Source organism: Myxocyprinus asiaticus, chromosome 12 (genome assembly GCF_019703515.2).
Source record: "Myxocyprinus asiaticus isolate MX2 ecotype Aquarium Trade chromosome 12, UBuf_Myxa_2, whole genome shotgun sequence".
Lineage (NCBI taxonomy): Eukaryota > Metazoa > Chordata > Actinopteri > Cypriniformes > Catostomidae > Myxocyprinus > Myxocyprinus asiaticus.
In genome coordinates, this window is record NC_059355.1 from 37824877 (window position 1) to 37847212 (window position 22336).

Genomic DNA, 22336 nt, shown 5'->3' on the forward strand with positions numbered 1-22336 from the left:
GTCAATCCTCCTAACTGCCTACACCTTGCTACTTCAAAGAAATGGGACTTTAAGTTTACAGACTTACAACACTGCACTGGCTCTGTTACAGTCTCTGTAACTTGTTTTGTAAAATGTTTTCAAGACCACACACATTTCCATATTTACTGCAATTCCTCGATATATCATAAGGACTGAAATTAATGAAAAAAAAAAGTTTAATATTATACTTATTTTAAGCAAAGATTTATAGACTGCTCCTCTGATCTGTTAGTTATTAGGTTTTGGAACTTTCTGCAACACCTACAGTATATGTTTAACTCACTTGGAAAGTGCTCTGCACAATATTCCATCTACCAATGGACCAATAATTTCATTTCTTTATTATTTTATGTTTTGGCAAAGGTCTTTATTTTTATTTCAACATATTGTCTGCAACTCTTTTCTGACTTAATCAGGTCAGTGTCTGTAAATATTTTATAAAAAGTTTACTTAGTCTATTTAAATAAAAGCATGCATTAAGAATTTCTGAGTTATTGCCTTGATGTTTGTCTAAGATTTTCGACATAACTTAATCTTATGTATTCATCCAGCACACAATAAAAATGTATTTTACCCCATATAATAAAGTAATATTCATCTGTCCTATATACCACTGGATGTAGAACTGTCCTGCAAACATATTTCAGTTGTACTTGACGAATATTAGTACATGTACATATATACTTAGTAATTCCCAAAACAGGGTGGTCAGTTTTAAACATCTTGAATCTTATATTCATAAGCTCTTGGAAAATATCCATTTGTAACAGATAAGAACAAATGTGACCTGCTCTGTCATTTTGAGACACTTTGAACCAGAAACACATATTGAATTTTATGCAATAAATTAAAAAGAAAAATCTCAGCCAAGATTGAAATTAAATTAAAAATGTATTATATATCATTTTGGAGTAGAAAATAATATTTCTATCAATAAAAAACTGATATTTTTCTTTTTTTAAACATAAAACTCAAAATGTGTTTCTGGGACACAATGCCTCAAAATCATGGAGCATGTCATATATTATTTCATGTAGCAATAGTCAATTAAAATTATTTTTCCACTAACTGGCAGTAGAGTCATATTTGTTTTGCACTTGCACAATTTTTCATTCACACTAATACTTAGTCATTGACATGATTTGTCTAATGTTATTGGTATTTAGTTCCTAGAGAGAGTTTGCACTATATTAACAATTTTTTTAATGTTCTTGCAATTTGCAATCATGTTCTTTTTGGCATTTCATGTCTGGCTGAAGTATATGACTAGTAGTTTATTGTAATCTTCCAGGCAAACCTCCTAGTATATCACTCATGCAATATGTTCACCTACTTGTTAATTTCTTTGATAAAGAAAGCATCTGCAATCTATGCAAGTTAAAAGCAAATGAGTTGTTACTCAGTTCTTGTGGTCAGTTTTCCTTCCTTTAATAACTCGATCCATTCAATATATTGTAAAATAAAGGCAGTCCACTTCACATAACTGTGGGAGCCAACCGAAGTCACCCGTGAGATCAAATTTTCATTATACTGTACATTCTATAAGAGCATAAGAATACATCAGTATAAATGGTTTTTATTCCTGCTTATTCATAACTGTGGTGTGTAGACATTTCCAGACTTCAGGTGTGCGTACAGTAAGGAGCATGTCAATATGGGAGAGCTGTATGCAACCCACTCCACTGGATTATCTCTCAGCCTCCGACTTACAAGAAAGATTACACGCTTGAAGATTTTAAACCTAATCCCCGTATAGGGGATGGATATCATATTAAAGCTGGTAATGAGCCAAGTTGATGTGTTCCATTTGGTTATGAAGTCTGATGTCCGCCAAATCGTCTTAATGGTGACAGCCTTTTTACATGGGAAATCTTCTAGTGGTATAAAAGCAGACACCTAGTCTTTCGGTGGAGTACACTCTTGCTGGTGGACTCTTGGCAAACATAAAAGGGCTCTTGACCTCTGCTCTTGGCTCAGCGGGTTGCTCTTCAACAGCAGGATGAATGGCACTGAAGGAAACAACTTTTACATTCCCATGTCCAATAGGACAGGGTTAGTGAGGAGTCCTTATGACTATACTCAGTATTACTTGGCAGAGCCATGGAAATTTAAGGTGCTTGCTCTTTATATGTTTTTTCTGATTTGCTTTGGGCTACCAATCAATGGTCTCACACTGATGGTCACTGCTCAGCACAAAAAGTTGAGGCAACCTCTTAATTTCATCCTGGTAAACCTGGCTTTTGCTGGAACAATTATGGCTATCTGTGGATTCACTGTTTCGTTCTACTGCTCCCTTGTTGGTTACATGGCACTGGGGCCAACAGGTTGTGCTATTGAAGGCTTCTTTGCTACACTTGGAGGTAAGAAGAGTTCTGCATAAATAGGCTATCAACTTTGCTGGTTGGGGTTCTGTGTAGTGATTCCTTTTCATTTCTGTCTACAGGTCAGGTTTCTCTTTGGTCTCTGGTGGTGTTGGCAGTTGAGAGGTATATTGTGGTCTGCAAGCCAATGGGGAGCTTCAAATTCTCTTCAAACCATGCGATAGCTGGCATTGTCTTCACATGGGTCATGGCCTGCAGCTGTGCAGTTCCTCCACTTTTGGGCTGGTCAAGGTAATTCGGCCCTGCTAATAGAAGACTTTTAATCACTGGATTAGTCACTGAAAATTCCTTGGTGATTAAAAAGTTATTAACAAACAAATCAGATCAGTGGTTCATTTACACTCCAATATCAACAAAAGTGTTACCTTTTTTTTTTTTTGGGTGGGGGCTCTGACAATCTTATTCCATTGTTTTAATACAGATATATCCCAGAGGGAATGCAAACATCCTGCGGACCCGATTACTATACACTAAACCCAGAATTCAACAATGAATCATATGTCATCTATATGTTCAGCTGTCACTTTTGCATTCCAGTTACAACCATCTTTTTCACATATGGAAGCTTGGTTTGCACAGTCAAGGCGGTGGGTGAATTATCATATTGTTTTGCAAACAAACACATAATCACATATACAAATGTATTTTTTATTTTTTTTTTTCCTTTTAGGCAGCAGCACAACAGCAGGATTCAGCCTCCACCCAGAAGGCTGAGAAGGAAGTGACACGCATGGTCATTCTGATGGTTTTGGGCTTCCTGCTGGCCTGGGTTCCCTATGCTAGCTTTGCTGCCTGGATCTTTTTTAACAGAGGAGCTGCCTTCTCTGCACAAGCTATGGCTGTTCCAGCCTTTTTCTCCAAGACCTCAGCCTTGTTTAATCCTGTCATCTATGTGCTGCTTAACAAACAGGTGAGCAATGGTGCAATTTCAAGTTACACAATTCTTTACCAAGTCTTCTCACACACTAGTATATCTCTCCATTACTGCAAAAAAGTCATTTTCTTCATCAGTATTTTTGTCTTGTTTTCCAGTATACTGTAAATATCTAAATAACCATAGAACAAGTCACATTTACTTGAAAAGCAAAATATTGTTAGATAATTTGACTTCTCAGTTAAATTGATCTTACATTTACATTTATTCATTAAGTAGATGATTTTATCCAAAGTGACTTACAAATAAGGAAAAAAGCTAAATCTGTTCTGAGTCCTAAGGAGGCAATAACATGAGAAGTGCTGCAATACAAAGTTTCAAATTGCTCAGAGGAGTTATAGTAGGGAGGAAAGTGAGAGACAGTGGTGAAAGAATAGAGTGAGAGTTTCTTTTCTTTTTTTAGGAAGAAAGAAGACAGTTAGTGCATTAGTAGGATTTGATCAAGTGCTCACGAAAGAAAAGCATCTTTAGAAGTTTCTTGAAAGTAGCTAGAGAATCTGCTGCTCGAGTGGACTTTGGATTTTGTTTTAAGAATGCTTTACTAGCAATTACAATTACTAGAAACAAGACAAAAATCTTTATTTTTTCATTTTTTTGCAGTGATAAATGAACAAATTTCAATACCATAAAAAAGTAAAACCTCTGCACATGTTGAGAAGAGAATGACTGCATTCCAAAGACACCAGTTCAATGAAATGGCAATTATAACTATTCCTCTTTCCAATTCCCCAGTTCCGTAGCTGCATGCTAAACACTCTTTTCTGCGGCAAGAGCCCTCTTGGTGATGAGGAGTCCTCATCTGTGTCAACAAGTAAAACAGAGGTGTCCTCTGTGTCTCCTGCGTAAAAATATTTGCCAACTGTGTTTTCTCAATCATTCTTTCAATGTTCTTGAGTCCAATGTCATGAACAAACATATGTTTCCACTGATCAGTCTTTGTAAAGGTTATGTCTCCATTATTATCTTTCAGCTTGGCCATTTACCTCTTTTTCCTCTCTGCCTTGGAACATTTGAGTTTAAAAAACACTTTATTGTTTATTCAAAAGTCTTCAACTTTAAGATATGTCCCTGATTTGTTAATGCATACTAGTTAAAGTTAACATTTGCACCCCCCCCCCAGACCTTGGGTAGACTAGTTGGGACAATTCTTAGCACATGATGTTCCCAGTGTCTCTCAACTTATGCTCCAGAACACAGGGTATAGCTCACCACTAAATCTAAACATAAACCTCTTTTCTAAACAACATCAGGCACAGGTCACTCTCAAAATTGCCTGAACCCATCCAAGATTTCAGTGAGAAATGTGATATAACTACTTTTACAAGGCAAATATATTATGCATAATTCTATTAATATAATTTCTTTATTTTTGTTGAGTTTTTGGCTGCTTTGTCAGCTTTTCTGTATATATTTTCTAAATGCTACAATTATTGAAAAAATTACAATAATAAATACATGCATTCAAAGGATATGTGATTTGTGTGAGTCTAATTTATGAGGCCTACAAACACAAAATTTTGCAGTTTCGTGCCTAAATTATGTTACACATTCAACAGTACATACATACAATGTACAGCCCACCCTTTTATTAAAATTTTATTAACATTGTCACTGAATATCTCTGAATAAGTGTGTTTAGCATAAATATAAAGACCTTGAAAACTCTAACCAGCACAAACAAATGCGCATAAAATATGGGACGACAGTTTATGAGTCTTAAACTGACAGGAAATCCCCTTTCAGTATATTTTTGTCACTAAATAGAAGATAAATGTATGCCACTAAAAGTAACTCTGTCAGTCTTTTTAGGGTTTGATGCACTTCTAATTTCTTTAATGGTTCTTTAATTGATTCAAATAATCCATTCAATTCTTTAAAATATTATTCTTTGACAATAATTGAAGTGATCAATATGTTCATGTTTATTGTTTTTATAATATATTATATTATATTGATGGTATTAGTAAAACAAATTAATAATAAAAAAAATTATAAAGCATTGGAAAAATATACAGTGGGGTCCAAAAGTCTAAGAGTACATTGAAAATCTAAGATTAAATATCTAATTTAAAATAACCATAAAATAATGAAAAAAAAAAAAAAAAAAAAAAAAATCAATTAAGTAATAATAAAGAAACAACACCAACAAAGAAACGCTCTGATCTAAAATGATTAAGAAATATTTAAGATTCTGCACTATAATGTTTAAAAACACAAATCTGCACAATTTTGAAAATTCCGAGATTTCTAGGTAACTAAGGGAATTATCAAATTTGTAACACTGACCTTGTTAACTCTAGTATGAAAGGTCAGATTTCCCAAATCAAGCCAAATCAAACATGGATCATCAAATTTTGCACAAACTTGTGGAGTCTATGCCAGTTCGAGTGCATACCATCAAAGCAAAAGTGCAACATGAAAAAAACAAAACAAAAAACAAAATAGTTTATGAATTAATAACGTAATTCATCTTCTCTTTTAAATCAATATGCTGATAATGTAATTTGTAATAAAGAAATGTATTAAATTAGAAAAATGTTATATAGAATAATTTCACTAGTGATTTCTGATATTTAGACCCCAACTGTATCTAACAAAACAGGAACTTAACATTGGGGAAAACATTATGCTCATCCAGGATGACTATGTTTTGTTATTTTCAGTGATCAATTTAAATCAATCAAATTTTTTCATTGATTTAATTGTGAATGATCACATTCTAATGTCAAATGATATTGTGTCTTTTAAGATCCTAAAAGTCAAAATGGCTTCAAAATCCAAAGCTTCACAGGGTGATTAGTACAAAACTGATTATGTCTGCACTTATCATTCAAATCCCACATTGTGACACCCTCCCCATCTTGGCATCATCCCTAATAAGGCGTCTTAGAGGGATACGTATATAACCACTCCTGTTGCATCTTTGCAAATAAAGAGCAGGTGAGAGCCACGAGCTGGACTGCAGCAGAAGATTACATCCTCGCATCGCTGAACTCTGAAATCCTCTATCCCTAGTTTGGATCACTATAGTGAGCAAAGATGAACGGCACAGAGGGACACAACTTCTACATTCCCATGTCCAACAAGACAGGGTTAGTGAGGAGTCCTTTCGAATATCCTCAGTATTATTTAGCCGAGCCATGGCAGTTCAAAGTGCTTGCTCTCTACATGTTCTTCCTCATTTGTTTTGGTCTACCCATCAATGGCCTTACATTGGTGGTGACAGCTCAACACAAAAAGCTAAGGCAACCTCTCAACTTCATTTTGGTCAACCTAGCTGTAGCTGGCACCATCATGGTTTGTTTTGGATTCACTGTCACTTTCTACACTGCAATTCAAGGCTACTTTGCATTGGGTCCAATTGGCTGCACTATTGAGGGATTCATGGCCACACTTGGAGGTGAATGATACTAAAATATTCTTTATTTGTATAACAATGGATTTCTTTCTAGAATTCTTTAAGCCAATGTGTAGATGGCTTAAAGGACAACTCAACTCTTGTTTATTTTCTTGTTTCTTTTGCTATACAGGTCAAATTTCCCTTTGGTCACTTGTGGTGCTGGCCATTGAGAGATACATTGTGGTCTGCAAGCCAATGGGTAGTTTCAAATTCTCCTCCAACCACGCTTTGGCAGGAATTGCATTTACGTGGATAATGGCATTGGCATGTGCAGTTCCCCCTCTGTTTGGCTGGTCCAGGTCGATTTAATAAAATGTTATCCAATTAATGTGCTCTTAAGTGTAGTATAGAAGTGATAATAACAAACATCTCTTATCTCTTATACTCAACAACAATCGCTTATATTTAACAGGTATATTCCTGAGGGAATGCAGTGCTCATGTGGACCTGACTACTACACCCTGAATCCTGAGTACAACAATGAATCATATGTCGTGTACATGTTCTGCTGCCACTTTATACTCCCAGTCTCCACAATCTTCTTCACCTATGGGAGTCTTGTTTGCACAGTCAAGGCTGTATGAAATGTCACCTTAAACACTTTATTTCCATTAAATTCTCAACTCTTAGAATGTTAAAATGAAATCTTCCCTGGTCTTATTACTCTTTCATTTAGGCTGCAGCTCAACAGCAGGACTCGGCATCCACCCAGAAGGCTGAGAAAGAAGTGACAAGAATGGTCATTCTGATGGTTTTGGGTTTCTTGTTGGCATGGACCCCCTATGCTAGTGTGGCAGCCTGGATTTTCTTCAATAAGGGAGCTGCTTTCAGTGCCCAGTTCATGGCTGTTCCTGCCTTTTTCTCAAAGAGCTCCTCAATATTCAACCCCATCATCTACGTCTTGCTCAACAAACAGGTAAATTCAAAATGAGACTTTTTCCATTCCTGAACTTATTTCCCCTGAAGAGACCAGCAATACTGGTCACCAGCATATCTAGTGTTTTGGATTTTGGTGTGCTGGTCTTTTTATCAGGCTTCTTAAATAGCTAAATAAGCAAGACGTCCCTGGCCAACCACATTAACCAAAAAAAAAAAAAAAAAAAAAAATCATGCTGGTTGAACCAGAACTGACAGGCCTGAACTAGCATGGAAATTAATGCTGGTATAAGATGGCCTTTTCTGAATGGTCTTGTTTAATAAAAAAGTGGCAAAAAGCCCCCAAAAAGTTCTAAATGAAGCATTGTCCTTTACAGTTCCGGAACTGCATGATGACCACTCTTTTCTGCGGAAAGAACCCTCTTGGAGATGAGGAGTCCTCAACTGTGTCCACCAGCAAGACAGAGGTGTCCTCAGTATCTCCAGCATAGACATTTGAATGCCTCAAGGATTGTTATAGTATTTTAGTCACTGACCACAGTACAAATCTGGGCATCAGAAAAAGAGAGAAAAGAAATGAGTTGAATTAGTAGCTGCGTCTCATATGGCTTTGTTCAATATGACTATGGACCTTGGGATCTCAGAAGACAACTACATTTATTAAATGAGTGCAAACTTATAGGGTTTAATGGGATATCTGTGAACAGAGAATGTGTTTTATCTTTTTGTAAGGGGAGGCTGGAATTTATATCATTGGCCTAAAACTTGTACTGTATATATTTTGTAAATAATGACAAAATTTGATAGAAATAAATACTGGCATTAAAAATGGTCTTGGATCCTATTTTGTTCATTATTTATGTGTATTGATTGAATCTTTTATTTGCTCACATGTACAGTATACAGTTTATGACTGAACACATTGACTGTATTGCATACTGTACATTAGCATTGCTTGTCTACAATGTATTTTTAATTAAAAGACAGAGTATCCATGTAGTTCTAGATTACAATTTAATTTACCCTATGTAATTCAAAGCAACCCTCTCACAATGGCCAGTCAATGCATCAAAAAGGACAACTTTTTTTGCACTATTGTGGACACTGAGCTCACACATTCCCATACTATATAGACATGTGCAGCCCAGGGCACTCTCTAATGTCTCTCTCTAATATCATAAAATCTTTTCTGACAACATTTTGGCAAGTGGTCCATTAGAAACAGTGGTTGTCAAATTACTTTTTTGGATTTCACAAAAGGCAAAGGAGCAAATTCACTAATCATTTAACTAGTATGCATAAATTGCTGCACTGCATATTGTGTGAAAGCAATAGGTAAGCCAAATTTAAATTAAAAGGGATGCTTATGTAAATCTTCTATTGATATTGGCAGCAGTAATTCCTATACCTTTTGTGCATACATTTGGTACCACTTTTTCAAATGAACCACTTTCCAAAATGTTTTCCAAAAATATGTTGTTAAAGGGATAGATCAAACAAAAATGAAAATTCTCTCAATTCTCACACTAATGCCAACCCAGATGTGTATGACTTTTCTGCTGAACACAAATAATTTTTTTAGAAGAATATCTCAGCTCTGTAGGTCCATACAATGCAAGTGAATGGTGGCCAAAATTCTGAAAGTCCAAATATCACACAAAGGCATAATTAAAGTAACCCATACGACTCCAGTGGTTTAATCAATGTCTTCTGAAGTGATCCAATTGATTTTGGGTGAGAACAGACCAAAATGTAATTCCTTTTTCACTATAAATCTTGACAGTAGTCTCCTTGATGATCATGATTTCAAGTTCGATTACACTACCTATAGCACCATCTAGCACTCTGCCTGTGTGTCAAGCACTAGGAAGTGTAATTGAGCTTGAAATCATGATCATACCTAGAGACTTCAATTGCAAGATGTACAGTGAAAAAGGAGTTATATTTTGGGTTTATCTCACCCTAAATCCAACTGCAACGCTCCAGCAGATATTTATTAAACTACTGGAGTCACGTGTATTACTTTTATGCTGCCTTTACGTGATATTTGGACATTCAGAGATCTTACCACCATTCACTTGCATTGTGAGGACCCACAGAGCTGAAATATTCTTCTAAAAATCTTCATTTGTGTTCTGCTGAATACAGAAAGTCATGCACATCTGGTATGGCATAAGGGTGAGTAAATGATGAGAGAATTTTAATTTTTGGGTAAACTATTCCTTTAACCCCTGTTTGCTCTAACTTGCTCATCACCCCCCATACACTATGACATTCTGGTCCCTACACATGGCTTGAAACCCTCCTTCAAACTGTACAGAATTTTTCAACAGATTTTATCACCTTTCAGGCAAAAATCTGTCTAATCACTTTGGAAAGTAATTGTACACTTCTCAACAAGCCATGTCTGAAAGGTCATGCATTGAAATCTGGGTTAAATAATTGTATAGCACCAGTGATTTTTCATGGTTTGGTTTGTTTGTTTTCACAACCATTCGTGCTAAGAGTTCAGATGAAGTCACAGCTGAGACCTTGATCATTTCAAGGATGGAGTAAGTTAAATATAAGATATGCCTGATAAAGTATTATACAAATCCTTTTTTTTTTTTTTTTGGTAATCAACATATCTTTTTTTTATTTTCTGTTGGTGTCTGTTCTCCATCTTAAACAGAAAAGTATATAACTTAAAGATGGGCAGTGCTGTAAGGTTAATGTGAGCATAAAAGCACTTGTTGCTTAAAGTAGTGTAATAAATCCCTAGCTTAGTCGCGAAGAAGGAAGCGGGGCCATGTGAACAATCCACGTGAGTTTCTTTATTAACCACACTTTTCAGTATAACAAAGAGATTTGCTTTTCAGCAGAGCAACAATGAACACATTCATAACACAACTGTGTGCATCTTTCCTGATAATTTCCCACAGGTGTCAATCCTTCCACTCTTCCTCTCTCGGCCTCGCTCTCCACAGACGTCGCTCGGCCACGCCCACATCACCACATACCCCCATCGCCTGACTCAGACCAGGGAGCCATCCGGCCTGTGGACCACCTCGAATTTAAAAGGTCGGAGAGCTAGATACCGATGGGTGATCCACGTGTTGGTATCCTTCATGCGATAGAGCCACTGGAGTGGGGCGTGGTCCGAACAGAGGGTGAAAGCACACCCCAACAGGTAGTACCGGAGGGTGAGGACCACCCACTAAATGGCCAAACACTCCTTCTCAACTGTGCTGTACTTAGTCTCCTTCAGTGAGAGCTTATGACTAATGTACAGCGCGGGGTGCTCCTCCCCCTCCACCATCTGGAACAGTACCGCTCCCACCACCCTGTCTGATGCGTCCATCTGCAAGATTAAGGAGAGAGTGAAGTCAGGAGTGTGCAACAACGGCCCACTGCAAAGTGCAGCCTTCACCCATGTGAACAACTGCTGACATGGCTCCATCCATTGGACCGGATCTGGTGCCCCCTTTTTAGTCAAATCAGTCAGCGGGCTGGTGATGGTCAAATAGTTATGTACAAACCTACGATAATAGCCAGCCAGCCCCAGGAACTGTCTCACCTTCTTTTTGGTCTTAGGTCTCGGGCAGGCTGCAATCGCTGTGGTCTTATCAATTTGGGGCCTCACCTGCCCATGACCTAAGTGGAAGCCCAGATACCATACTTCTACTCGCCCAACTGCGCAATCTTTGGGATTTCTGTGAGTCCTGCCCATTTCACCGACCTCAGGACAGCCCTCAAATGCCACAGGTGCCGCTGCCAATTATTACTGAAAATGATGATGTCATCTAGATAGGCAGCGGTGTAAGCAGTGTGCAGTCTGAGGATTCTGTCCATGAGCCGCTAAAATGTAGCTGGGGCCCCGAACAAACTGAACGGAAGCGTCACAAATTAGTGTAATCCGAACGGTGTGGAAAATGCCGTCTCTTCACGGGACATGGGAGTTAAGGGGATCTGCCAATATCCCTTCATCAAATCCTGTGTCGTATAAAAGTGAGCCGCGCCTAACCAATCGAGCAACTCATCAATCCGAGGCGTCGGGTCCGCATTAAAATTTTGACACCGCATTGACTTTTCTATAATCCACACTGAACCGGACCAAGCCATCGCTCTTAGGAACCAGAACCACCAGGCTGGCCCAGTCACTGTGGGATTCTTCTATTACCCCCATATCCAGCATGGCCTCCTCCCTCTCCGTAACCACCATCGCCAAAGTCACAGGGACCACCTCTCTCTACAGTTTTAGGAGGTTGAGGTGGTAAATTTGACATGCTCCGCCTCTATCCGTTCATTTCACCTCATAATCGATTTTCTCAACTTGCTGTGTAACCTCAAAGGGTCCTTGTCACTTGCCGTGTAATTTAGAGCTCGATGTGGGGAGCAATACAAGAAATGTATCTCTCAGTGTAAATTCCCATAGTCGAGTATCCCTATTATACAGCCGGCTTTGACGTTCTTGAGCCTGGAGCAAATTCTCCTGTGTTAGTTGCCCCAATGTGTAGAGTTTTGCTCTCAGGTCAAGAACGCATTGAATTTCGTTTTTGCTGTTTGACGGTTCAGTGTTTTTTTCCTGCCCTTAGCGACCTGCCATCGGATTATAATGAGCCATCTGGAATAGCATTTCCCGACGGCTCTTCGGTACTAACAACTTGGTTGTTTCCTCCATGGTCTACTTTGAGTGTCATTCATCACTAGATACAACCGATCCTTAATAATAAAAAAAATAGGAGTATGAGAGTGCAATGTCTGGCTGGAGGCATTGACCATCAATCACTTTCACTTGGTTGAAGGCGTGCCTAAGGGTCTCATCTCGCATCTGCTCCAGAGGGAAATCCCCTGCAGGGAATCCTCTAAGGGCTGGGGAAGCTGAGACTTCCCCCTCCCTTGCATACTCCTGACGAGGACATGACGTAGACGGCCCTGGCACCGCCTCCCCAGCCTGTGAATCGCAAAGTGCACACTGAGATACTTTGTTGCAGGACCCATCCACACATATTCCCCTCAATAAAGTTGTAAATTCCGGCCAATTCATACCCAAAATTAATGGACGGGAGAGGCAGGGACTAACCGCAGCCTCGACATTATGCTTTTGTCCCCAAAATTGAATGATGACCATTACAAAAAGGTCATTTTGAACATCCCCGTGCACACACCTTACCTTCACCCGCCGGCTTATATCCAAAGCCTCGGATTGAGCCAAGCTTTGGTGAATGGAGGTTTGATTACAACCTGAATCCATCAAGGCTTGGTATGTACCCCCCTTAATACTCACAGGTATCCGGTACTCTCCTGCTTGATTGGGGGCAGCCTGTGGCACATCAGGGATCCAAACCAATGTCTCCACCTCCATCGCGGGGCATCGGTCCTGGAAGTGCCCAGGTTCCCCGCAGCTCTAACAGACGGGCCCAGACTACATGGCCACACCCGCGGCAGCAGATTCACCAGCCTGTGGGAGAGAGCTGAGGGTAAGGGAAAACCGGCAGGTACAAAGGTCCACAGGACTGAGGAACCGGTTATGGAATCATAATTCCCCGTTTCCGGGGAATAGGAACAGGATGAGGGGAAGGAGAGGGGGAGGGAGTAGAGAGAGAGGGAGAGAGTGAGAGAGAGAGAGAGAGAGAGAGAGAGAGAGAGAGAGAGAGAGAGAGAGAGAGAGAGAAAAGGGCTCACTGGCTTCCAGATACACCGCCAGATGGCCCTCCACCAGTTGGACAACCTGGTCTAGTGATGCTGGACGGTGGCACTGGACCCATTCCACGGTTCTTCTCGGCAACTGAGTGATGAATTGCTCCAGCACCACAAGATCTATTACCACGTCGGCATCATGCTCCTCTGCCAGCAGCCACCGGCGACAGGTGTCACGGAGCTGTTGGGCGAATGCAAACGGGCGGCCGAGATCGCTAAATATCAGCGAGTGGAAATGTCAACGATGTTGTTCAGGACTACGTCCAACTCGTTGCAAGATGGCTCATTTCAAGTCCTGATACCCCAGGAGGTTGATGACTGGGAGTTGTTGGGCTACCAGTTGAGCTTCTCCCGACAGCGGTGGCAGCAGCCGAACCATCCACTGGGTCTCCGGCCATCCTTATGCTTCCACCGCCCACTCAAAAATATTCACGAACGCCTCCGGGTCGTCTTCTGGTCCCATCTTGATTAGCGTGAAGTGGGGCATGGCGGGGCTAGCGGCCGGGGTCATGTTGGTAGAATACCCCTGGGATATCAAGCTCCATAGCACCTGTCGATTGTCCGTTTGAGCTTGCAGAAGGGCCTGGGTGTGCTGCTCCTGTTCCTGACGCAGCTCAAGCAGAGGCTCATGTTGAATTTGGTGGATGCTAGCGAGGGTCTTGATAAATTCGGTGAAGGGCGAGGACTCCATGACGGCGTATCTTCCTCCAAATATCCCGGTTTTGGCACCACTGTGATATATCCCTAGCTTAGCTATGAAGGAGGAAGCGGGGGCCAGGTGAACAGTCCACGTGAGTTTTTTTTATTAACCACACTTTTCAGTATAACACAGAGATTTGCTTTTCAGCATAACCTCAATGAACACACATATAACACGGCTGCATGTGTTTCTCTCTCTCCCCTCCGGTGGTCTGGATTGCCCTTTTATCCCTCTCCAGCTCTCACTACAACACAAAACAACTGTTAGAGATCATTTCCCCCAGAATAATCCTTACTGCTCTTCCTCTCCTGACCTCGCTCTTCACAGACGCCGCTCGGCCACACCCACATCACCACAAGTAGATTATTGGGGAAGAAAATTCTATGCAAGCCAGATAGATACAGTCTCTTTGTAGAATGCCACCTTCAGCTGTACAGTATAAAAATGCAAAGCTCTCCTCCTAATGGCTACCAGCACCCCTGCAATGACAACATTAAAAGCTCTGGTTACAGCAAGTTGTCTGAAGAAATGAGAAAGATACAATTTAATTATTATTACAGTATCTTTATTTAATTAATCAGTTGTGATTATGTAAATTATTAATTTACTTAATTACAAATATCGGACTGTACAACAAGACAAAAAATAAATAAATAAATAAAAAAATAAAAAAAACATTTGCCAGACGTCACAGTGCATCTTGTTATGTGTAATAGTTTTGTGTATCATTTACTGTTAAATTAATATTTAACTAATTAGTAAATCACATTATGCATCTAAAAAAATGAGGTACAATAATTTTTTAAGTAACAAGTTAAATACTGTGACAGTACAATTAGATAAATTCTAATATTTTTTTTATCTAATCCTACAGGTACTTTGTCCCTACAAATTAAGCCATACCACAATTGTCAATATAATTGATAAAATCTGTCCTTTAATTTTCACTTTTGTACTGTAAAATAAACAGATTAATCCATGTCTTTAAGTATGACTTATTAGCCTGTTAATACAGAAGTACAGTCTTGCAAGTCTATCTTACATTTTCACATATTCCCCAAAGATCACCCAACCTTAAATGAGCATCTCATATGCATGCCTATATAGTATGAATAAACATACTGTATAAACAGTATGCTTAACATAAAGTTGACTGTACCTGATAATTTCTTGACACATAAAATCAGCTTCTGTCATAGCAAGCATTATTCTGTCATTACAATAGGATAAAAGGCTGGTTTTGTTATCCTAGATACAGCATCAAAACAATATCAGCAGTTTCCAAAGTCTGTAAATGTACATGTTTTACAAAAGAATAATATACAGCAAAAAGGTGATTAAGAAGTCCATTGTTCAAGCAGTTGCACAGACACAGTTTTATCAAAGAATGGCTAGATTTTTGCAAGTTGCACGTGCTCAAAATCTATTTAGAATGTTAATGATCAGACTTTAATCTGCTTCTTCTTTTCTTTCCTTCCTGATCACATTTGGCTACTTGCCGTTAATCTCTCAGAAAGGTATAAAACCATAAGAGTCCCCACAGGAAACACAGGTGACCAGTGATTTGTTTGGCTTCTCAATAGAGCTCAGCTTTGCTTTCCTACTTTGCTGTCTCACCACCCAATTAATAAGCTTAATTCAGAGTAAAGATGAACGGCACAGAGGGGAAAAACTTCTACATCCCTATGTCCAATCGGACAGGGCTTGTGAGGAGTCCTTTTGAGTACCAGCAATACTACTTGGCTGAACCATGGCAATTCAAACTACTGGCAGTTTACATGTTTTTTCTAATCTGTACTGGCTTCCCTGTCAATGGTTTGACACTGATAGTTACAGCTCAGCACAAAAAACTCAGACAGCCATTAAACTTCATTCTGGTTAATCTGGCCGTGGCTGGAATGATCATGGTCTGCTTTGGATTTACTATCACAATTACCTCAGCTGTTAATGGCTACTTTGTCTTTGGACCCATGGGATGTGCTATTGAGGGCTTCATGGCAACGCTTGGAGGTAAGTTTAAAATTTAAAACAGAAAAAAGTCACATGTTGTCTAGAAACTGTAATTAAATCCCCAACACATAAATGTAATCATAGTTGAGTGAACGAAAAAACATAGTTTGCATTTTTTAAAAGACAGAATTTACTTAACACATCGAAATAAAGTTTCTCTCCTTTGATTTCTCCAGGTCAAGTTGCTCTTTGGTCACTGGTGGTGCTTGCCATTGAGAGATATATTGTTGTCTGCAAGCCCATGGGTAGCTTCAAATTCACGTCTTCACATGCATTGGGAGGTATTGCCTTTACTTGGATAATGGCAGCTAGTTGTGCTGTTCCCCCACTTGTTGGGTGGTCCAGGTTAGTAAAAACACATTTATTTACATTTTGAAATGATTTTATACATTTTATTCAAAGTGACCCACAGTGATTTCAAATTATACATTTTGTCAGTGCGCATTCCCTGGGATTCAAACCCATGACCTTGGCATTGTTTGTGCCATGCTTTACCATTTGAGCTATCTGGAACAAAATAAACATAACATTTACCTGTTCATTTAACTCTGCTAATGGGATGGCCAATGTCCATGTACCTTGTTTTTGTTGTTTAACCCTGCTTGAAAAAAAATATCACATAGTAAAGAAAATATTTTAACCTCTAGGATCTTTTTTCACAGGTATATTCCTGAGGGAATGCAATGCTCATGTGGACCAGATTATTACACCTTGAACCCTGAATATAACAATGAATCATATGTTATATACATGTTCATGTGTCATTTTTTTGTTCCCGTCACAATAATATTCTTCACATATGGAAGACTTGTGTGCACTGTAAAAGCGGTAAGATTGGTTTAATATTTAAAACAGCACTATGATGATGTTACATTTTGACTTGTCACACTCTTTATGATGCCAAATGCCCTCGGCATTCAGGCTGCAGCTCAACAGCAGGACTCAGCATCCACCCAGAAGGCTGAGAAGGAAGTGACAAGAATGGTCATTCTGATGGTTTTGGGTTTCTTGGTGGCATGGACCCCCTATGCTAGTGTGGCTGCCTGGATTTTTTTAAATAAGGGAGCCGCTTTCAGTGCCCAGTTCATGGCTGTTCCTGCCTTTTTTTCAAAGAGCTCCTCAATATTCAACCCCATCATCTATGTGCTGCTCAACAAACAGGTATGTACAGAACAAACAAGTGCTTTAGAGTTATTTATATCTAACATCTGACTTGCTGAGGGTCATTTGTGAGCACCTTATTTATTTCTCAAAACCCTTGTGTTCACATAAGGGCCAAATGCGAATACAAATTGGCTGTCAAATAAATAAAACAGAATTACTCACCAATTGGCAACATTATATGGTTAAACCTGAATTGTTAACTATCTAACTATTTGCAGGGATGCCCTTTTCAATAATATTGAAATTATTGCTCCTCTTCTTGGCCTCTAAAATGTTTGTATCCTCCAGGATACAAAAACCTTGTTAGGGTTTATTTTGGATCCTGCATGTATTTATCAGTGCCTTATTGTCGTGTTGTACTCTTATTTTACTGTCTTTTCCTCAGTTCCGGAGTTGCATGCTGACCACTCTTTTCTGCGGAATGAATCCTCTTGGTGACGAGGAGTCCTCAGTGTCAACAAGCAAAACCGAGGTGTCCTCAGTGTCTCCAGCTTAAAAACCAAACATTATCTACACACTTGTCTCTCCCACCGACTCTTGACATGGAAACAATTTTCGCTTATTTCTATTATGAAAGTAATTGACTATGCACATTCATATTTTTCTATTCACAGAAGTCTGTTTTTATCTTTCCATAACTTGTCCTCATTGCACTTTGCAGTAGGTGTCCTGTAACTCAATCCACTGAGCGCTACTACAACTAACTTTAACAGTATTATGAAATCAAGTTCTGACAGCAGTAGGAACTGCATTGACTTCTCAGTGGCCACAACACAACAAGATAAAGATAAGATAAAGATCTGCTTAAGCCAATTAGCAAGGTGCTTTGCTAACTGTGGTGCTGAACATTCACCTGGCTTCTCTGGCTAAAGAATTAAACTGTTTAACTAACTGGATTCTCTCTCATGGTGAAAAGCGAGCTTGCTTTTCTGATTAATGGTGATGGATGTTCAGACATTTATGTGCAGCTCTGCTCAAGTTAGGAGTTGTTTACTGTATATACTTTGTACATAATAAAATAAATGTGGAGAGATATAGATAAATAAACAATTGCATGAAAAGCTGCGTGCATAGGTTTTTCAATATATCACATCTCATTCCAGAAGTTGATATTTATTCAAACAGACCAAAGGATCAATTTTTATTTAAATTGGTCAATATCAATTCTATAAAAAGCAATATAGGGCCCTATATAAAGGAGACTATTGCATAAATATGCAAGGCCTAAAAATCCCAAAAGCTCAAATTGTTTTTTCCCTGCCACCTCAAATTTATATTGCTGCATTAAATTGCTGTAAAAAGATTGCGATATGAACATATTGCCCATTCCAAAACATTAGCTCAGCTACACTCTTCACATTCTGTGTAAATAGCATCATATATAAAGTGAAGAGGAATCAAAACATACAAATTGCTTGTACCAAAATGTTTACTCTGGTCAGAGACAACTAAACATTGGGTATTCATGAGCAGGATCTTTGCAGCTCATATATATAATAAATCCTTCTGTGGTTCGAAATAGTAGAAACAAAATAATTACCTAAAATTAAAAAAATGGCTGTAATTATGGTGATGCTGCTGGTTATATGTGAAATAATGGTCAGGGATAAAGCTGGAAAACATGTTATTTCCCACTGCTTGGAGTAAAACCAGTACCTGTTCTTAAATACACTAGGGAGTTAGTCCCTAGAACTGTGTAAAATACTCTGCCCAAGGTAGATATAGACACCATTCAAACTGATTGTGATGACAGTAAGAGCGTAGAAATCTTTCTAGTTCCTGATTGAGACTGACCATTTGACTGAGGGTGATACCCAGAAGTGAGACTCACATTGACATTTAACTGTTTGAAAAAAGCCTTCCATAAGTGGGATGTGAATTGTGAACCACGGTCTGAAACAATATCTTCAGGTAGTCCATACAATCTGAATACAAATTGGAATAATAATTCCGCAGTTTCGAGAGCAGTGGGTAATTTGGGTAGGGCAATCAAGCGGCAGGCCTTGGAAAAAAACGATCAACCACTGTAAGTATAACAGTGTTTCCTTGAGATACGGGTAGGTCTGTAACAAAGTCTAAAGCTATATGAGACCAAGTGCATTGAGGTATCAGTAGAGGTTGAAGCAGGCCAGCAGGTGCTGACTTAGATGATTTTGAGATAGCGCATACCTCACAACTGCGGACGAAGGTACTTGTATCCTGCACTAGAGTGTTCCACCAGAACTGATTTTGAAGTAGTTTGATGGTGGCCTGAATGCCAGGATGGCCGGAACACAGGAAAGAATGGACCCAGTGTATCACACGAGGTCGTAAGACCACTGGTACATAAACTCTGTGAGGAGGACAGTTGTTTGGAGGTGGGTGTGCAGTATTGGCTCGTGAAATCTCCTCCATGATCTCCCATCGAACAGGAGCAACCATGACTGAGGAAGGAATAATCGTCTCACTGGTATGATCCTTGTTGATCTTCTCATGAATTCGAGAAAGTGTATCCGCTTTAATATTCGTGGACCCAGGACGGTAAGAAATGTTGAAATCAAATCTTGTGAAAAATAATGCTCACATAGCTTGGCGAGGGTTCAGTCTTTTGGCTGCACGGATGTATTCCAGGTTGCGGTGGTCTGTGAGAACTTGGAAGGCTGCCTTCATTGCCAATAATTTTCGATTGCCCACATCATAGTTCCGTTCTGCAGATGAGAGTTTGCGAGAAAAGAACGCACATGGAAATAACTTCCTTGAGAAAGTATCGCTCCTATACCTGTATCCGAAGCATCTACTTCTAACACAAAAGGTAGAGATGGATCAGGATGCCGAAGAATGGGAGCTGTAGGAAACATTTCTTTAATTCCTCGAAAGCCCCCTTGGCCTCTGCATTCCATTTTAGCTTCTTAGTAGACCTCCGGAGGATTGACGTGAGAGATGCTGCTACAGAACTGAAATTTCTGATAAATCGTCTATAAAAGTTGGAGAATCCTAGAAATCTTTGAAGTTCTTTTACTGTAGTTGGTAGTGGCCAGTCAAGAATGGCTTGGACTTTAGATTCCTCCATAGCTACCCCATCTGTACTAAGAATATACCCTAGAAAGGCGATGGTTGTCTTGTGGATGTAAAAGATGAAAAAAAAGTTTTCCTTCTTAAGGTGAGGCTTTATTTTTCCTCTTCACCACACCACTTTCCAGTTTTCCTTTTAAACACTAAGCTAAATCCTATCACACACTGCTTTCACAAATAAACTTTCACTAACAATCCTTGCTCTGGCTCGGCTCTGTCGTGTCCAGTCTCTCTCTCTCGTCTGAGTGCTGCATGGCCCTATTTATGCCGCTCTCCCCGTGCTCACTGAAATTAGAGACAGGTGTTAGACATAATTTAGCTCAGGTGTAAGCGCCCTTACCACTTTCTCTCTCTCCGGAGAGATGCTTGACCACGCCCCCGCTGCCACATATCCCCACCGCCCGACTCAGGCCTGGGCGGCATCCGGCCTGCCTACCACTCCCCCCCCATTCCTGGAAAGGAAGTCGGCGACAGCCATCTGTGCCCCCGGTCTGTGGACCACCTTGAACTTAAACGGCTGAAGAGCCAGATACCAATGGGTGATCCGGGCATTAGTATCTTTCATGCGGTGGAGCCACTGGAGTGGGGCGTGATCCGAGCAGAGGGTGAAGGCCCGCCCCAATAGGTAGTATCGGAGTGTGAGGACCGCCCACTTGATGGCGAGACACTCCTTTTCCACGGTGCTGTACTTAGTTTCCCTTAACGAGAGCTTACGGCTAATGTACAGCACCGGGCGCTCCTCCCCCTCCACCACCTGCGAGAGTACGGCCCCCAGCCCCCTGTCTGAAGCATCGGTCTGTAAAACAAAAGGGAGAGAGAAGTCAGGTGAATGTAAAAGCGGCTCCCCGCAAAGTGCAGCTTTAACTTGCGTGAACGCCCGTTGACACTGCTCCGTCCACTGGACCGGATCTGGAGCTCCCTTTTTAGTGAGATCAGTCAGCGGGCTGGTGACGTCTGAATAATTAGGTACGAACCTTCTATAATAGCCAGCCAGCCCCAGGAACTGTCTCACCCCCTTTTTGGTCTTGGGTCTCGGGCAGGTCGCAATTGCCGCTGTCTTGTCAATTTGGGGACGCACCTGCCCGTGGCCCAAGTGGAACCCCAGATACTGTACCTCCACCCGTCCAATCGCGCACTTCTTCGGATTCGCTGTGAGTCCCGCTCGGTGCAGCAATCTCAGAACCGCCCTCAGATGTTGCATGTGCCGCTGCCAATCATTGCTATAAATAATGATGTCATCTAAATAGGCAGCGGCGTAAGCTGAATGCGGTCTGAGGATTCGGTCCATGAGACGCTGAAATGTAGCCGGGGCTCCAAACAAACTGAACGGAAGAGTCACAAATTGGTGTAATCCAAACGGTGTGGAGAAGGCGGTTTTCTCACGGGAAATTGGTGTCAAGGGGATCTGCCAATAACCCTTCGTCAAATCCAATGTCGAATAAAAACGAGCAGTGCCCAACCGATCGAGCAACTCATCAACGCGAGGCATTGGATATGCATCAGATTTAGACGCGTTGACTTTTCTATAATCCACACAGAATCGCACAGACCCGTCGCTCTTAGGCACTAGAACAACTGGGCTGGACCAATCACTGTGGGATTCTTCTATTACCCCCATATCAAGCATCGCATCCAATTTTTCCCGAACGATTTTCTTCTTGTGTTCGGGTAATCGATAGGGGCTGCTACGTACCACGACCCCCGGCTCGGTCTCGATGTGGTGATGGATGAGGTTTGTACGTCCCGGTAGAGGGGAGAACACATCTGCGAACTCCTGTTGCAACCTAGCAACCTCCGCGAGTTGGCTCGGTGAGAGGTGGTCTCCGCAAATGACCGAGGTGAACTGATTATGTTTTGAACTCACCTCTGGTCCGAGCTCCGCCTTCTCGGGAACTACCGTAGCCAACGTCATGGGAACCGCCTCCCTCCACAATTTCAGGAGATTGAGGTGGTATATTTGACATGCGTCCCCTCTATCGGTTCGTTTAACCTCATAATCGAGATCTCCCACTCGTCGTGTGACCTCAAAGGGTCCTTGCCACTTGGCGAGTAATTTAGAGCTCGATGTGGGAAGCAATACAAGCACTTTATCTCCCGGTGCAAATTCCCTTAGCTGAGTT

At 40.4% G+C, this 22336-nt stretch overlaps 3 protein-coding genes across 4 annotated transcripts; all 3 read left to right on the forward strand.

The window, feature by feature from the left end:
• The first annotated feature begins 2020 nt into the window (after window positions 1-2020).
• On the forward strand, window positions 2021-4182 carry LOC127449331 (green-sensitive opsin-2). The gene is made up of 5 exons (XM_051712688.1): window positions 2021-2381; window positions 2465-2633; window positions 2824-2989; window positions 3073-3312; window positions 4069-4182. The coding sequence occupies exons 1-5, from the start codon at window positions 2021-2023 to the stop codon at window positions 4180-4182; spliced, it is 1050 nt and encodes a 349-aa protein (XP_051568648.1).
• A 2193-nt stretch (window positions 4183-6375) lies between these two features.
• Window positions 6376-8103, forward strand: LOC127449330 (green-sensitive opsin-3). The gene is made up of 5 exons (XM_051712687.1): window positions 6376-6736; window positions 6867-7035; window positions 7149-7314; window positions 7413-7652; window positions 7990-8103. The coding sequence occupies exons 1-5, from the start codon at window positions 6376-6378 to the stop codon at window positions 8101-8103; spliced, it is 1050 nt and encodes a 349-aa protein (XP_051568647.1).
• Window positions 8104-14045: 5942 nt separating this feature from the next.
• LOC127449329 (green-sensitive opsin-3-like) lies at window positions 14046-18186 on the forward strand. 2 transcript variants are annotated; one of them, XM_051712686.1, is made up of 6 exons: window positions 14046-14058; window positions 15636-16001; window positions 16178-16346; window positions 16664-16829; window positions 16923-17162; window positions 17551-18186. In XM_051712686.1, exons 2-6 carry the CDS (start codon window positions 15641-15643, stop codon window positions 17659-17661), a joined length of 1047 nt encoding a protein of 348 aa, XP_051568646.1. In that variant the 5' UTR covers window positions 14046-14058; window positions 15636-15640; the 3' UTR covers window positions 17662-18186. The 2 variants fall into 2 exon arrangements, with proteins under 2 accessions (XP_051568646.1, XP_051568645.1); XM_051712685.1 differs by lacking the exon at window positions 14046-14058 and having other exon boundaries at window positions 15601-16001.
• Window positions 18187-22336: the final 4150 nt, after the last annotated feature.

Bases quoted from the DNA above. Each gene is read 5' to 3' on its own strand.
- LOC127449331 (XM_051712688.1), top strand. From the start codon at position 2,021: ATGAATGGCACTGAAGGAAACAACTTTTACATTCCCATGTCCAATAGG. The intron at 2,382-2,464 runs GTAAGAAGAGTT...TTCTGTCTACAG, and splicing joins CTTCTTTGCTACACTTGGAG to GTCAGGTTTCTCTTTGGTCT. The intron at 2,990-3,072 runs GTGGGTGAATTA...TTTTCCTTTTAG, and splicing joins TGGTTTGCACAGTCAAGGCG to GCAGCAGCACAACAGCAGGA.
- LOC127449330 (XM_051712687.1), top strand. From the start codon at position 6,376: ATGAACGGCACAGAGGGACACAACTTCTACATTCCCATGTCCAACAAG. The intron at 7,315-7,412 runs GTATGAAATGTC...TCTTTCATTTAG, and splicing joins TTGTTTGCACAGTCAAGGCT to GCTGCAGCTCAACAGCAGGA. The intron at 7,653-7,989 runs GTAAATTCAAAA...TGTCCTTTACAG, and splicing joins ACGTCTTGCTCAACAAACAG to TTCCGGAACTGCATGATGAC.
- LOC127449329 (XM_051712686.1), top strand. From the start codon at position 15,641: ATGAACGGCACAGAGGGGAAAAACTTCTACATCCCTATGTCCAATCGG. The intron at 16,347-16,663 runs GTTAGTAAAAAC...CTTTTTTCACAG, and splicing joins CCACTTGTTGGGTGGTCCAG to GTATATTCCTGAGGGAATGC. The intron at 16,830-16,922 runs GTAAGATTGGTT...CTCGGCATTCAG, and splicing joins TTGTGTGCACTGTAAAAGCG to GCTGCAGCTCAACAGCAGGA.